The sequence below is a fragment of the Uloborus diversus genome, chromosome 1 (assembly GCF_026930045.1).
Source record: "Uloborus diversus isolate 005 chromosome 1, Udiv.v.3.1, whole genome shotgun sequence".
In the NCBI taxonomy this organism is placed as follows: Eukaryota; Metazoa; Arthropoda; class Arachnida; order Araneae; family Uloboridae; genus Uloborus; species Uloborus diversus.
This window is the reverse complement of record NC_072731.1, coordinates 141,179,711-141,197,577: the sequence shown is the minus strand read 5'-3', so window position 1 is coordinate 141,197,577 and position 17,867 is coordinate 141,179,711. Positions and strand designations below refer to the sequence as shown.

The window sequence follows — 17,867 nt, the reverse complement described above, 5'->3', positions numbered from 1 at the left end:
CCCCAAATGAGTAAAATTATTTTAAGATTCAGTCTAGTATTTAAGGAAAAGAAAGAAAATTAAGTTTGTTCTTCATTTATTTATTCCCTTTTCTTCTTTTTACTTAATGGTGCAGAAGAGCCTATAAAGGCTCTTATGCCATTTAACTTATAGAACTAACGAACCAATTTGTATACTTAGGTGTGGGAAATTCTGCACCCGCAAAACCTTCTATCAATAGCACATTCATAAGGAGGGAGAAAATATTCGAAGTTTAGAATAATGTTAATACTGATGGGAGCAAGTTACTCTGAAAATGAACGATACTTAGGAGTATTGGCCAGCTAAGAGCAGATCTCTTTGCAAATAAGGGTTTCCGATCTTTCTTAGTCTAGTCATACTAGCTAACTCCAGTCCCCACTTCTTGGTTTATGATCCTTCAAATTTCTTGTCAAAATCGAAAATTTTATAATAAGAGTTGATATGCTACTTTTTTAAACCTTCTTGAAATATATATTATGAATTAACTTTTATTTAAAAAATAACACATTTCATTTTAAAACGGCATATAATAGCAGTTCCTACACTTTTTCTGCACTGTTTCTAAGGAAAATTTGCTCTTTTATAGCTCAAATCACAGGCAACTTACAGTAGCGTTTTTCAGAATTCAATGGTGAAAGTTTTCCAGAGAAAGAGGCTGAACCCTCGAAATGTTAGACCCTCTCAACGTCTTCAAACAGCATAAAATTGCGTTTTTTAGATTTCAGCGTCGGATTTTTTTCCTGAGAAAGCTCCCAAACTTTCTCTAATTCCTTCAAGTCCCCAAAAATCACGTGTTTAAAAGTTTCCGACAGGAGCCCAGGCCCACAATGTCCCAAACTTAAATTTTGATAGACATTCGGTAGGGAGTGCCAGCTTCCTTCCTTCCGTTCCGTGTTTCCCTTACGGGACGTAGCAAAAAAGGTTTTTTTTTGGGGGGGGGGGGGGAAGCGATCCTCTTAACCTTTGGTTCAAAGCTGTAGTGTCAGCTCTATAGTGAGTAGTTTATTATACGTATGTCATTCAATAATAATTCAAGAGACAAACTGCCGTGGGAAAAATCGTTTATTTCTACAAAAATGAGACTTTTCTTACAATTCAACATAATTATCATCAACATTTATGCATTTTCTCAACGGGTTATTAGTGGTTTTTTTTTTAATAAAAGCTGAAAATCACTCTTTTGGGGGGGGGGGTCTTAGCCGATTTCCCTACGTAATCTTCCTCCGTAATGTCTCCTTCAGTGGACGAACAAATGTAAATAAGGGGATAAAGCAGCACCTCGCAACTGCGTGAGAACCGGCGTTGTCATGCTGGAGAATCACACCTCTCCTCAGAGACCTAGGATGTATTTCTCTCATGGCTGGCTTCATCTTCAATAGCATATCTGAGTAGTACTGGCTGCTAATTTGACGCTACGATTCGAGTTTGAAGTGTGGAAGTTGAAACTTCAATATGCTTTAAATTAATGAAGATGTTTTATGAACTTTTGCTGTTTAAAAAAATATTTTGTCTTCTAAAAATGCCATGTTATGTTATTGTTATTTTTAATTCTTATACAAATAAAAAAAAAACCTAAAGAAATAGCTAGCATTAAAAAAAACAGAAGTTTTTTTGAGCAATCACGATTGCTTATGTTCTCACGTGACTGTTTTGATGTCCTATGATTTTATTTTCCCCCTGCCTCCCTCTGCAGCACCACCGTCGACCGGCCTCACGATGCTGCTCTTCTAGCGAAAACCGTCTCCAGGTTGCGTCCATAGCCTACACATACACACATATATACATACACACCCCTACACACACTCATGCATGCACACACACCTACACACACACACACATACGCGCACACTAACAAACACACACACACACCTACACATACACACAACTACCCACACATAAACATACCCCCCTCCACACAAACACACATGACTACACACACATACACATTCCCCCCACACACACATACACATTCCCCCCACACACAAACAAATATACCCCCACACACACAAACACGCACGCCTACATACACATACACTCGTGATTGCGAAAAACTTAATTTGAATTCAAGATGTCAAAAGTTCAAATTATTATTTTTTTTAATGAGACATGAAAGACTAAATTTGTGAGTTAGAAAGAAGTAATGTATGTTAGTGTGATTTGTTGGCCCTTTTGAGGCTCCGTGCATGAGAGTTAAAAATGTAATTTCTAAAAGCGGGAACACTTCCACATGCTTCATTCTTCGTCTTTATTTTGAGATATTTTGCTCACTAAAAAATATACTACAAAAATTTTAAAATACTATTGTTGCTGTAACTCGTCTAATATCTTGACGAATTTTCAAGCATTTGGTTGCAATGCATTCTCGTGAAAAAAAAGGTACAAATAAAAAAAAAGAACTAAATTGCTTTTTTTTTTTTCATTTGTTTAATACATATACAGAGGTTCAAATCGAAATACATGACTTTGACACCATTGTTCTACAGATTTTGATAGGACACCAACCAGATTTAAGCACATCTTACTGTATTCAAAATTATTTTTGTTCACACATTAAATACGAATAGTTGGATTGCAGTTCAGAATTTTAAAAATTTTTATACATTATAGTAACTGGACAAGAGAAAATAGTTGCATCTTAGCTAACTAAGACATTTCAGCACATTTAAGCTCGATTTTTATTTATTACAAACTGAACCATTATATTTACAAAAACAAAATAAGTGAAATGAATGAGTAAAAAATTTCCTTTTTAAGTAAATGCTTCTTTTTTAGCAGAAAAAAAAAACATGTTTTCAACTCCGTCGAGAACGGACGTAACGTCTACTTCTTTAAATTAATAATCAAGCTATGTATTTGCGAACAATAACAAGAAGTTGATTACTAGCAAATGTATTTAGAAACCAATACAAAATTATATTTCTTCAACAAGAAGCAATCTAAGGGTATGTTCGAACAGCACATCCGTCAACGGGTTAACCCGTTTGATTGATTTCATGACATTTGATGAAGTCAGTGATTACTGCGATAAGTGTCCATAGAATGTTTTCATACATTTTCAGTTGACTTTTTCGGCTCCTAGTTAGTACCGGTGCAATCCGGTTAACCCGTAGTTCAATCCCCGAACATATCCTATAATAGTTTCGTAATGATTAACTTTCCCCATAACTGTACAGTGCAATCAAAGAAATTCATTGTAAATTTGTACCTAACCAGTTTGGATTAGCTCAACTGTACAATAGCACTACTGCTTTTGCACATTTAAAATCGATTGGATATAGTGAGGAACTTATTCGCACAAAAGTTAGTGTCTGTGTATGCGAACTAGTATTCCTTTTAGATACTTAAAAAAACTATTTTTCCAAATTTGCAGCTCCGACTCCATAAGAATATCAAGATTCAGATTTCTGAAGCTCGTTTTGGACATGTTAGAAACGAAAAGAGTTCATATAAATTAAGTGTCGGTAGACTCTTGCTAAAAATCAAGGAATACATTTTTTTTTGCCATTTAAGTTCCCAATCTGCTGAATTAATATTTCATTAAAACATGATTTTTTTTTTAATTTAAGCATTTGTATCTATTGATTTATAATACTTAGAAGACATTACGAATTTAGTGAATTTATGCAAATTTATAAAAACACGTGCTAGCATTTTTTTAAAAGACAATAACACCGGCTCATTCCAAACTAAAAGTGACAGAAAATGCGTAATCCTTTTCTCTTGGATCATCATCAAAACGCATATTTTGGTTTTATATAACATTTTTTATATTTTTGATGTTAAACACTCAGTGTTGGAAAGCATAAGCATATTTTCTACATTTTACCAAAAACGTAATAATTTTTTTTTTCTTATTTGGCATAACATTTGACATGCTTTACAAGCTGTTGACAAATGATACATGATATGACAATGCAATTTTGATCAATTTCCCTCACGACATATTTTAATAGCCTGAACTGGGTTTACGAAAAAAAATAAAACGATATCATTTTGTAGAAACTAATCTCTGATTACAGATAACATAGTTGAATTGGTAACAGGAAAATCTTAGTACAGATTGCAGTCTTTTACTTTCAGCTACAAGCTCGTATAGCACATGAAAATTTACAGTAATTCCGTGCAACTAACAGAACTCTTCTCTTATTCATTGGTTTCCGTATTTAGACCACAGCGGAAGAGTTGATTTCAACTTTTAGAAGAATCTCATTGGATTTCCTCCCGCAAAAACAGAAGGCAATTTATAATACAATTTTCTCCCAAAAGCGATTGCCTTTAAGCAACATTTTTACTCCCGTTGGAGAAACAAGAAGTCTCGGAACATCGACAACTCACATGCCTGATGTAATACGAGATGATTCTTCAGATTGTATGGTAACGGACACATCTACATGCATAGTTACTATAGTTGGGGCAAACCAAACCTGGCAGCATTGTGAAAGCTACGCAGGTTCTAATCATAGCATTGCGGCGCTGCCAGATTGGGTTTACCCCAACTATAAATGAAGACCTGTAGTTTGTAGTCATGATAGAAATTGAAGCCCGAAATTTATTTATAAAAACTTCTTTCTTTATTTATTTTAATTAATAACTCTCATTGCGAAGCAGCTTATTCGAATTAGCAAGAGTTCACCAAACGTTTTAAAAATAATGATAATGAATTATCGATTAGTGGCTTGGGTATTGTGTAGATTGAAATAATGTCCTTTTAAATTTAAAAGTTCCTGATGAGTTCCCTTCTCAACTATCCTTCCTTTGTGTATCACCATGATGACATCTGCATTCTGTATCGTGCTCAACCTGTGGGCAATCACTAAGCAAGTTCTTCCAGTTCTTGCTTTATCTAAAGCTTCTTGAACAACCTGAAATCAAAATGCGAAACGAATTGAACATAAAAATATATGCGGAAAAGTTTTTGTGTAACAGCGAATACTTAACAAAAAATTCTATTATAGTTCTGTTAATCCTTCTTTGTACTTTTTTCACCGTTATAGAAATGAAAGGATGAAATAAAATAATGTCAAGGCTGGGAAAAACAATCTTTTCCCTTTTTAAACGACTTCAAAAAGGAGGCGGTTATCAGTTCATACCGTACTAGCAGTACCCGCACAGCGATGCCCGTGCTAAAGATTTAATGGAAGTCTGTTGAATAAAAAAAATTGACGCCCCTCCACCCTCTTACGTGAGATGATCATTTTTCTTCGTATAAAATGCGTACACACCTTTTCAAAAAAAAAAAAACTATTTAAGTTTCTTTGGAATTTAAAACTTTTCTTCAAATCATTAAATAAGATTTACAATTATTTTTAAACGCTATTTAGCGAGTGAAGCGGATTTTACTGCAATTTAAAATATTTCGCCAAATAAACAACAAAAAAAGACATCAAATAATATCTTTCTAATGTAAAAATAGTTCCGCAATTCTAATGTTTATCGCCAAACTCGCCTAGCAACCCCGCTATCATAATCCATCCGTCTTACAAAAAAAAAAAAAAAAAACATCCGGTGGGACATTCAAAAATCATCGTCAGAAAAAAAAAATGTTGTACATTTCACTCGGATAAAAACAAATCAAAAGTTTCTTTTCTTTCAAAACAAATCGCCAAAACAATGAATAACATTTACGATTGCTTTAAAACAACAATCCTAGAGCGAATTGCTCAGCGCCTAACGTGCCAAGTGACCACGCTACCGGAACCCAGCCCTTTTGCGAGTGAAGCGGATGTTTTTTTCTTTGGCTTGTAAGTATAAATAAATGTTTCGCCAAACAAACAAAAAAAGTTTAAAATCACATTAACAGTAGCTTTCAAGTCTTTATATATTAAAAGCTGTATTGCCCGGCTTTGCCCGGTCTACCTTGAGAATAAAATTGTGTCAAGTGACATATAGTCAACAATCAGGCTTAAATGAAAGAAAAAAAACACCATGCAAAATTACCCTTCCAAACAATGACGATAGATGTTAAAATACTTTTAAGAAATTAAAATGCGAAAGATAGATTTTAAAAGCGTAACCATGGGAACACGAAATAAAATGAGTTTAAGAAATTAAATGCAAAATAAGGAAAAAACAATGGATTCAAAATGCGTCATCGTGGAAATGCGAAAATAAAATGGTTGACAACCTGAATCAAAATGATTTTTCGAATTTCATTTAAAAACGCTTGTAACTTTTTTCCTTTGAAGATAGAAGCTAAGTTTTTCGACCATAGGTCGAGAGAGATCTGGAGTATAAAATATCGCTTTTTTTCCTCAGTACGGGTAACCTAAGGCTCCTACATATACGAGCCGGCGGCGCATCATTTTAAGATCAGCCATTTTGGATCGGAGCGCGAGTTTGAGTGGTTGTCTTTTCTGGCGAGTCATCGCATTTGGTGATTCTTAACTGCGAGCGATTATTAGCGGCACGTGGATTGTTTATAAATAAAATATTATTTTCGACAAATTTGGCGAAATTCGAAACTTTGTTGTGGTTACCCAACCAGACAAAGTTTGTAGTCTTCGTTGTAGTGCACAACAATGAAAAATCCGATCCAAAATGGCTAAACTTAAGATAATGCGTCGGCATATCTAAACAGGGTGTTCCGTTTTAACCTGCAATACCTCTATTTTCGCGATCGTTAGTCCTAGATGCATACTTTCAATTGCAAAAATGTTCAAAATCAGGAGCAAAGTTAAGGTATTGAAAATTAAAAGTAAAAATAAAAATGGGTAAAAAAAATACAAAATTTAACTTTTTATACGGGCTCTAGGTCCCCTAACTTATGGTTAGGGAACAATCTCCATTAAAATGCAATTCCAACACAAAAAGTTTGAAATTAGTACGACCAATATTCACTGAGATATGAAACGCAGCGTTTTGTGACTTAGACTAATTTTCACTCGCCATCAATAGCATCTTTTGGGGGAAAATATAGTGGTTAACAAGTGTTTAAAATGATATGAGTGCATAGAGCGTGGTTTCTCAAATTGTTCGAGGTTTTGTAGTGTGTTTTTGCTTATATCACGGCATAACATTCACATTTATTTTTGAATAGCAATAAAATATATAAATACCTTGTTTTTCTTACTTTGACGACCTGTCATTCTCCTGTATAGTCCCTTAAAACTTTGAAATGGAATATCTCCTTGAGATTTGACCGCACAAATGTCAAGCTTTATGTGTCAGTAATAGTTTTCAATGGAGATTATTTCTTTAAGTATTAGTTAGGGGATCTGGGGCCCGTATAAAAAGTTAAATTTTGTATTTTTTGACTTATTTTTAACTTCACTTCAAACTTTCAACATCTTAACTCTGCATCTGATTTTAAACATTTTGCAGTTGGAAGTATACATCTAGGACTAACGGTTGCGAAAACAAAGGTCTTGCAGGTTAAAGTGGAACACCGTGTAAACGGCTCTAGGTAAACCTAACCTGGAAGTCAGGTAATGCAGTGATTAGGATCTGCTAAACCTTCACAATGCAACCAGGTTTGGTTTGCCTCAACTACATATATATATATATATATATATATATATATATATATATATATATATATATATATATATATAGTATTTTTATCATTATTATCTATGCCAATAATAGATGATCGGGGTTAAATAAGGAGATACAAGATTGCAACACAAGCAACTTGTAATCTGTGAAATGTAAATTAGTTAGGAAAAGCGTAATATTTAAATGGTTAGATAAATTTTTAGTGCCAATCGCTTAAAAGTTTAAGGCGTGTTTTTAGTTCTTTTTTAGTATGGAGCATTTTTATGAAGAAAATGAGATGAAGTTTCGTGATGATAATTTCTTACTATTTCTGAAATACATTTACACTAAAAAGAATGAAATAAAAAAAATTGAACAAAAATTTAACCGACTTCAAAATTGCACTAAAAAGTGAAAAATAGTTTTCTTTAAACCCCATCGATACCATCGATAATACTTTTAAACATAATATTTGAAGTTGGCGCAAAAACGATAGATAAAATAATTCACAGCCATAACTCAACTACAACTATAAATTTAACCAGGCCCAGTTTCTTCACTACCACATACATCATGCATTTAAGAAAGCGTATTTGAGTAACGATATAAATGTTTCGTTTCTAACTTTGGATGACTTTCTGAAAAAAAAAATATGAACGAAGCATGGTTACACTGGATTTTACTTTTTTGTTTTTACGCCAACTTCAAAAATTATGTTTAAAAGTATTATTGATGGTGTTTAAAGAATTTTTTTTTCACTTTTTAGTGCAATTTTGAAGTCGGTTCTATTTTTCTTTTTTCTAATTTTTTTTAAAAACATTTTTGTCTTCCTTGGTAAAAAGAGAAATGCTTGTATTTTAGCGATAATAAGCTTCGTTCTTTTTATTCACAAAAAAAAAGCTTACGTGCGTGTAGTAAAATTGAGGATTTAATGAATGTAGTTGTTGGTTGTTTCTATTAACACTGTGCTGGCATCTGTGTGCAGCACTACCCTTCTTTTATGACTCGTAAATCGTTACTCTTATCTACGCGCATGCTAATGTGTTTAATAGTGTTTAATAGTAATGCCTGTGAAAATTTAAAATTTAACGAAAAATCAATTCCTTATCAAAACAGTGACCGAAACAACTTACATTTTCGTAGACCAGTTAAAAGTTGATTAAAATCTATTTGAGACCATTAATTCTCAGCAGGAAGCAAAGCAAAATTTTTCGTGTGACTGCTTGGATATGAAGTTAAAATAAAAAAAAATCAAGATAAATAAAGCAGTAAAACATTCGAAAATCCCATATACAGCTCTTTTGAGGCTATGGTTCTCTGAGTTTGATGTCTTCAACTCTTTTAAGGCTCCTTGTTAACAGTGCCGGATCTAGGGGGAGCAAGCTTAGGGCTCTTTCTCCGGGCGACAACTTCTATGGGCGGCAAATTAACCCTCTTTATGTGTTTGTTTCGTTGAAATTCGTTATAAAAACTTGAAGCTAGGTGGGTAAGGATAGCGGCACTAGTAAGATTTGTCCCGGATAGGAAAAATCGAAGTTCTGGCACTGATTATTTAACCTCGTTTAAGAAAGTAATACAGCACCTGGGAATTAAGTGCAGAATTGGGTATTAGTAATTTCAAAACATATAGAATTGAGATCTTCGAATTACTGTTAGAAATTCAATGCCATCAGGAAAATGGAGTTGATACTGCTCAAAAGCTCTATGTAATAGCAATTCAACTCTACCTTTTCACTCTCGGCGTCAAGGGCTGACGTCGCCTCGTCTAGCAGGAGGATTTTTGGATTTCTGACAAGAGCTCTCGCAATTGCCACCCTCTGTTTCTGTCCTCCACTGAGCTGCGCCCCTTTGTCTCCAACAGGCGTTTCATAGCCCTAGAGAGAAGTAGGAAAAATAAAAATCAATGTGAAAACGGACATTTTTTCCTTTAAACCGCGGTACTTAGAAACTCATTAAAGAAAAATCACGATGCTCAGCAATTTAATACTGATTTAATTCGAAGGATGAAAGCATTATAATAAAATTCTAGCGTGGTGTATATTTTTACAGGAAGATTAAGTGACTACAATAGCGTGATAAATGGATAATGAGCGATAGTACAATGAATATGGTATGCATACTTGTATACTGTTTCCACGTATTCCATGAAGTTTACATTTTCATGATAGAATAACATGGCATCAATTAGCCCACGATTCACAGCAATACTGAATTATAGTAGTTATTTTAATCTGAACTCATTCTATACGCTATACCGTCTGCTCTTAAAAAACTTGTACCTAGCGCTTGAAAGTACAGACGAGACTGCACTTCCTATGTGAAATTAAAACGGGTTCTTAGAACGACAGCAAAATTGTGGTCAAAAATGAAAAGGTGCTGCAAGTTTTTAATGCTATCGTAGTGAAATTAAAGCGTCTTGGTTGAGTTAAATTTGCAAAAATACCATCGTTAAAACAACTTGGGTAAAAGGTGCACCATTCATCCGATCACATGACTGTAGTGATAAACGCTCAATATGTTGAGATTATAAAAATAACCCTAATGGTGAACCCAGTTAATCTTTGTTTTGTAGTTAGCACCGCTCACTTTCAAGGGATAAGAGCTTAATCCCTGAGCCTAATGTTAGTATATTGATAAGCATCAACGCCAAGGCTGCACTTTAAATTTGGGGAATTAGTGAATAAAATGACCAAAAATTTAAAATTTGTGATTAAAAAATTTTAATTGAATTTTGATATAGATGTTTTTGTCCGATGAAGTCTTCTATTACAAGTGAATGCTGCTAATGCAGTTATTTCGTATTCATCTACTAGTTTAAAAGAATTTAGATAGATTTTTATTTCCATGATGAGCAAATTTACTTCCAAAACTAAAAAGTTAGGAACAATTATGTTTCAGTAGAATATAATGTCAAAAAATTTAAGCTTACCTGTGGTAGTGATGTAATGAAATTATGGATATTTGCTTGTCTTGCGGCTGCCATGATTTCGTTCATGTCAACGGCCCTGGAATTGTCTCCATAGGCAATGTTCTCGGCAATACTGTAAGCGAAGAGGGTGGGCTCTTGGGAAACGATGCCGAGGTGCTTCCGGTGCTCGGAAACCTTCAACTCTCGGATGTTTTCTTCGTCAATTCTCTGTACAGAAGAAAAATATTTTTCTTGTCAAAACTACTTCTCACACAAGATTCACTTCAGGTAGCTATTTTTCCTTCATAAAAAACCGCTAACGTTTTCCTTACATATATTTTTTAAATTCATGAACTGAAAATGTTAGGTTAGCTTTTACTTACAACAGTACTTTTACTGATTCATTGATAGTTCTGAAATGACTTTGAAATCGCATTTGAAGGTTTATTTCTCCTAACAACCTTGGTAACAGAAGTAACACATCTCATATTAATTATTGATTTTTGAAAAAAACCTAAATTTAACGCTCTTTAGTGTCAAAAAACTCGCTCAAAGTACAGTAGTGGGTGGCCAAAGTATTAGGGACACTACTCAAATTCTCGTATTTTCAAGTTTACACTCATTTTTTAAGAAATAAACTCCGAACCACATTTTTTTTTTACTCTGCATAGCAGCTGATATCATTATTATTGTTCTTAGAGGTGGCAACAATACTAGACTGCGTCAGTTTACAAATATTTGAGGTTATTCCAGTTTTGGGCCGTGGTGGACTGATCGGTAAGGCTTGGGGCCGGAGGGTCTCGGGTTCGATCCTTGCTGGTTGAAGATCCACCGTCGTCATTAATGGTGACTGGGCGACGTTAAATTTGCTCGTGGTCACAGTGTCCTCCAAGTGAAACGATACCTCCGAGGATGCCAGAACAAAAAGTTATTCTGCTCCTGGCCTGGTTCTGAATTCTCGAACTGTCCATAGATGGCACCACCATCTATTGTGTTGTCTTCTGAAGACAAGGTGCCTGGCACGCACTCCTTCGTAGTTTGAGGGCCAGAGGCCCCTTTGATAGTTGATATTCCAGTTTTAGTCTTTAGTGAGAAAAAAACTGCTGTGTGTGTGTTGTCGTGAGCAGTGGTGTTCTCATAGGAGGGTATACTCCATATGCATATACTCTCAAACTTTTTTTAGACATATAGCATATACCCTCAAGCTTCATATATTTTCATATTATGACATACTATGTATGTGATCACATACACAAATTGGACGTAATGGATTACTGGGAGTATACCCTAAGAAAAATAGATGGGAACATCACTGATCGTGAGGCTATATAAAGTATTCTAGAATTATTATCTGTCAGAAATGAAAGTTTTAGTGTCTGCTATAGTTAATACGTAAGTAACACTTATTAATAAAGCAATGTTACTTCATATTGCGATTAAATTTCAATATTTTATTAATATTATTGCTTGATATTGTCAAAATTGTTTTTCTAAGAATGGGAAAGGCTTCAGACACCTCCTTAAGAAAACGTAGAGAAATAAAAGCATTACTACTCCACTCCTAGCATTTCTAGAAAGCTATTGCAAATTTAACAAGTATTTCTAAGTCAGTAGTTGCACGCATCAAAAGCTTAAAAAATTGACCAAATCAAGTCACTGAAAAAAGATCGCGTAGACAAATGCCACAGGAAAGGCATGACTGCTTCTTGTACCGGCTGTAGAATCAGGGATATGTGCTTTTTCGGCTATTTAACACTCTTTAAAAAACATTCTTGGTGGAATAGCTCCCCCAGGTGGAGTCGCACGCCGCCTGGGGGGCACTGGTAAAAGAAACTTTTTTCGACCAAAATGCCAAAGTGGAATCGTCGGAGAAGCATGCCTATAAAACGTTAAACGAATTAAAATAGTGGACGCCGGTTAATTGAATCAACTGCTTTAATGCATCAAATTGTCAGAAACAGAACAATGAACACACTAAATGAATTAGCCGCTTTATGGAATCAAAACTGTTTAGAACAAACGTGATTCATATAAGCGGCGGACACTGTAATAACATTATTTGTTAACAGCACTACTTAGAAATTGTACTTACACGATTCCAGTCCTGAAAAGTTTTTTTTTTTTTTTTGGTTCTTTTGCCCACTGTATAAGCTTTTTCTCAGCCTCAGTGCGGGATGGTTTTTTTTTTTTTTTAACTCTTTGACCAATTGCTTCCGGACAGTCCTGGTGAAAACTTCAATGCCCCGTTCATTTATAAGTAAGACGGGCTACACTCCTTTTGCGGTTTCTGGGGGAAATATTGCCATTTGTGGCCTATACGAGCATTGATGATGTGCTTTTTGTCACATTTTCCTAAGTGATCCACTGGAAGTGGATCACTTAGGAAAATCTTGAGCAATTTTAATATCTCCAACTATTGATCTAAAAACACCTGTTATACTTGCAATAACTCTCTGGGTATGTGTGGAGGGAAGTGGCAATGCTTGTATTTCTCTACACTTTCTAGTAGACATGTTTGAAGCCTAGTCTATTCTTAAAAAAAAAAAAGACAATATCAAGCAACAATATAAATCAAATATTGAAATTTAATCGCAAACTGTAGTAACATTGCTTTATTAATGAGTGTTAATTACGTATTAACTATAGCAGACACCAAAACTTTCGAGGAAATAATTCTAGAATACTTAATATAACCTAACGACAGCAGCAGTTTTTTCTTTCTGGAGACTAAAACTGGAATAACCTCACATATTTGTAAAATGACGCAGACAAGAAGTGTTACCACTTCTAAAAGCAATAATAATGACACCAGCAGCAATTCAGAAACAAATTGTTGTTCGGGGTTTATTTCATCAACAATTGAGCCTAAACTTAGAAATCAGAGAATTTGAGAAGTGTCCCTAATAATTTGGCCACCCACTGTAAGTTTACATGCCCGATGCGTGGCATCGTATAAACGTTATAATTAATATTGCGGTATCATTCAAGTTTTCTAATTTAGAAAATTCTTGATATTTAAATATACGTTAATCATTTTGACTACAAAAACCAATCAGCGAACATAATAGTATAAATGTTTTGCCCGTATTGTGGTATCTGAGAATGTACTACTTAAAAGTAGGATTAAGTAAAGACTTCATTTCCTATGGTACTGCTTTTTGAGGTGTGCCACCGTTGTCATTAGATATGCGTGCAATTCAGGGGTACCTATGGCGCAAGTCCCCCCACCCCAAAGTTTTCTAAACCCTCTTTCCCTTTTTAGCCTACTTTCCCAGTAAAAGTCAGAAAAAGAAGAAAAAAAGCATGAAAGAAGGCTTAATGCATCTTAAAAATATCGTGAAAAACAAAAAAAAAGTCAAAAATAAATAAAATAATTAAATAAATATTGAAAAATTAAAAATTGGAAAGTAGGGTATTGAGATGGGGAAAAATGTCTGTCGGTCTGTCTGTCGGTCTGTCTGTCTGTCGGTCTGTCTGTCTGTCCCCCCCTAATAACTTTTGAATGAATAGTCCGATTCGAACAAACTTTTTTTTGTTCGAAAGATCTCGGCGAGGACACCTCATTCCCATGTTTCACTTTTTGATTTGAACTATTTTTTGTTCAATTTTGAACAGTTCAAAAAAACTTAACATTAGCGCATACGGGGAAATTCAAAGCAATTCCGAACTGTGAGGCGAATTTGCTTCAAACAAACTTTGTAGGAAAAAGCTTTTGATAAAAAACTTGCATATAAGATATCTTTTTGATTTGAACAATTTTCCGTTCAATTTTGAACAGTTCAAATCCCTTAACATTAGCGCCTACGGGGAAACTGAAAGTCAATGTAGATTCCGTACTTGAAGGCGGATTTACTTCAAACAAACTTTGTTGGAAATAGCTCTTGACGACCTACTCCCGACTCCGACTCCGAGAATTTAGGGGGACTTGACACCGACTTTGACTCCTGTTCCCGACAATTAATCGGACTCCGACTCCCCGACTTCGACTCTGACTTCGTAACTTTGGCAAACATTTATACACGGAGGACAAATGACTGACTCCGATTCTTGGATATTCGACTCCGACTCTTTTATCCCAAAATGAGATTGACTCCGACTCCGACTCCGCTGCTGTGGTTTTAACTGAAATAATTATTGTTGATATGATTTGTTTTTATTTTCACGCTAAAGTTTTAATTTAGGTATTTAGTTTTCGGTGAATAAACTCGAAAAATATGCGCAGACGATTTTTTTTTTTTTTTTTTTTTTTTGACAATGAAAATTATTTCTTTAAGTTGACATTTTATTGTTTTTTTTTTTATTTTGGTAAGTGCATTAATTCGTTTAAAAATTATTTTCGGCAACAGGGGAAAAAGAAACGATTTTTTTTTTATATGATGTATTTATTTTAATGAACTTATTATTATTTTTTCGTTTTGAAAGCTGTTAAAAAATTTTTTTAATGGAAAGAAGTGTATTAGCTGCTTTGTTTAAAAGGTGCTGCTATTTTATTTGATCGTTTTTCTGAAGAAAAGTAAGGAATATTTTATTCCTAGAAATCAGCTTAAAATATTAAAAAAAATATGTTTGAAAAAATTTGCGATTTTAGCTATTTTTGAGAATATTGATCAGGTACTAGAAAGTAGTATGGGTATACGGGAAAGTAGGCTCGTCTAGTTCTAGACGGAACTTCTTGTTATTTTTTAGTTTATTTTTTAAATTTTATTTATTTTTTAAATATTTTTTATGAATTATTTTTAAATTTGTTTTTTTCTTTTTTTCTTTTATTTACATTAATTTAAAAGAAAAGTTGAGTGCTACGCCAAAAACATATACACATTGCACACACAAACTAAATAAATGAATGAATTAAAATATAAACAGAATAAAATAAAAATAAATAAAATAAACAATTCAAATAAAAAATAAATTGATACATAAATTTAAATTTTTTCCATTAATTAATGTAAATAAATAAATAAATAAATAAATACCTTTTAAAATGCTCCCCACCCCCCGCCGAAAATTTTGATGGCGCAACTTGGGCCATAATCCTCCCCCCCCCCCCCCCCGTGGGCATCCCTGGTGCAATTTCTATAAAAGAAAGCAATGTTTTCTACGAATACCAATTTTAGCAATTAAAAATAAACACTAAGGCGTTTAAACTAATGAAAGGAACATTCTCCTTAATTTTAGAACGGCCGATTTAAAATAGGGGTGTATTACTTACCACTTTGCCTATTTGAGGGTCGTAGAATCGTTCGATGAGCTGGACGCAGGTACTTTTGCCGCAACCACTGCTACCAACTAAAGCGACTGTTTTCCCAGGTTCAATGGCCAGTTCCAAACCTCTCAGAATCTTGACATTTGGTCGGCTGGGGTAGTTGAAATACACTTTCTCGAAGCGAATATGTCCTTCCACATTGTCCTATCAAATGATAAAAGAAGTGAAAATCAAACCACAATAAATTAGATTCTGATCTCAGAAATGTATCAATAAACAAACTAAAGATGAAGAAACACTACTAAAAGCTCAGTGGCCCATAGTATCTTACTTAACTATAATCATAATAAAGTAAGAGGCTTTTATCTCTCTGTATATCACGTAGGGTCATGATATTATACACAATTTCATTTTTGAGCAATCAAATTGCTTATTGTTCTCATTTGACTGTTTTGAATTTATGATTTTATTTTCCCCCGCCTCCCTCTGCAGCACCACCGTCGACCGGCTCCTCCCGATGCTGCTCCTCTAGCGAAAACAGTTTCCAGGTTGCGGCCATATCCTACGCACACACGCATACATAAACACACCTACACACACTCATGCCTGCACACAGACACAAACACACACGCCTAGACTCACACACACTCGTGATTGCGAAAAACATAATTTGAATTCCAGATGTCAAAATTCAAATTAATTTTATCTTTCTTTTAATTCAAAAAATTTTAAAGTAGCCTTGCGACACTAGAACTACAACAACTCATACATGTTAGTACCATCATACTTCACATTAAGCAGCCCTTACATATTCCACAGCCACAGTGCTATTCAGCCAGTACTCGAAGCAAAGTATCATAGCACAACAAGGCGTTTAAAAACGTAGAACGTCGTGAGTTGACCTTAAAATCTCCAATGCAAAGGCACCTCTTCGTTACTACATCTGTTTAACATTTTCCCCATGATTCTGCGTTTTGAAATTTCAAAGACTTTTTTTTAAGTGTATGAAGTAAAATTTGTTTTATTTAAATCTAGGCAAAATTGCTCGGCTTGAAAAATCTATGTATACATCAATAGACTTGTAAAATAGGCTAGTCGTCAATGGCTAGTAAAACGTTGATTGGAAATTACTGGGAATCTTCCGAGAGTAATCTAATTGGCCTTGTTTCGTTCCTCAAAATTTCTCATTCGTTATTCGACGCATTAAAAGGATTTTTTTTCCCCTTTTATACGACATAGTTACTTCGTATAAGTTCACTAATATAGGTGCACCTCGTATAACACGGTTAATTCGTACCATGTAGTATTGAAATCGTGTCATACGAGACTTTTTTACAAAAAAGTTTTTTAACGATATATTGAAAAAAATAAATTTTAATCATTTAAAATTCGTTTCTTATCAAAACTATGTAGAATTAAATTCAACTTTTCTACCGAATAATATCGAATCCGTGCTATAGTAGTCTCAAATTTCGTGCCGTGTAACATTGAAACCATGTTGGACAAGTACCGTGTTATACGAGGGACGCTTGTACACCCAAACCTCTTTTTATGCGGTGGATAGGGACCGCATAAAATAAAATTGTTCGAAACTTCACAAGTAGCTACTCCTTTTTATTAACAAGCTTTTATTAACTTCACCTGTATGTATGTATGTATGTATGTATCTTGTAACGGAATCTTGCAGCTCAAATTTCGCCCACTTCCTGCGATCGGATTCTTTTGAGATTTGGCACGCGACCTCAGACCCGATGACAATGCAATATTCTATAATCAAATTAATTAATTAACTCTTTTAATTGTTAGTTTCCTCCAATTTTAATCAATATTTTGGCATAAATCCAACAATGTGAGAAAGGAAAATTTTTAAAAAATACATCTCAAAAATTATTTAAAAATATCTACAAAAACCTTTAATTTTTCTGCATCAGACAAAATTTGCTCCAATGTTCCAAGATAATTAGAACATGAAATATAATTGTTTTTAACTAATTTCATGCCAAAATTTAGGTGAGCCTTCAATTGGAAATTCATTGCTGGTTAGACCATTGTTGAACAAAACTTTTATTCAAATGCATCTCAAATTTTAAAAGTAATATAAATAGGATTTCCGCAAACATACATCGATGACACACAGTAGCTTCCCATCGGAGTGCCCTTGTCTTAACTTTAAGATATTACTCCGCACTCGTTTTATAAATAATTTCGTCAGTTAAGTCCCAATCTGATTCCAATTTTCATATACCGCACAAAAAAAAAAAA

The 17,867-nt window shown here is 34.2% G+C and overlaps 1 protein-coding gene across 1 annotated transcript in view; it reads right to left on the bottom strand.

Annotated features, from left to right (window-relative positions):
* Nucleotides 1-2,102: 2,102 nt before the first annotated feature.
* Nucleotides 2,103-17,867, bottom strand: part of LOC129235326 (ATP-dependent translocase ABCB1-like) — a 119,592-nt gene continuing 103,827 nt past the window's right edge. The window contains exons 25-28 of the mRNA XM_054869093.1: nucleotides 15,612-15,809; nucleotides 10,424-10,630; nucleotides 9,222-9,368; nucleotides 2,103-4,883 (exon numbers count right to left, since the gene is read on the bottom strand). Coding sequence (XP_054725068.1) covers nucleotides 4,683-4,883; nucleotides 9,222-9,368; nucleotides 10,424-10,630; nucleotides 15,612-15,809 — 753 coding nt within the window. The 3' untranslated portion in view covers nucleotides 2,103-4,682. The remainder of the gene's footprint in view (nucleotides 4,884-9,221; nucleotides 9,369-10,423; nucleotides 10,631-15,611; nucleotides 15,810-17,867) is intronic.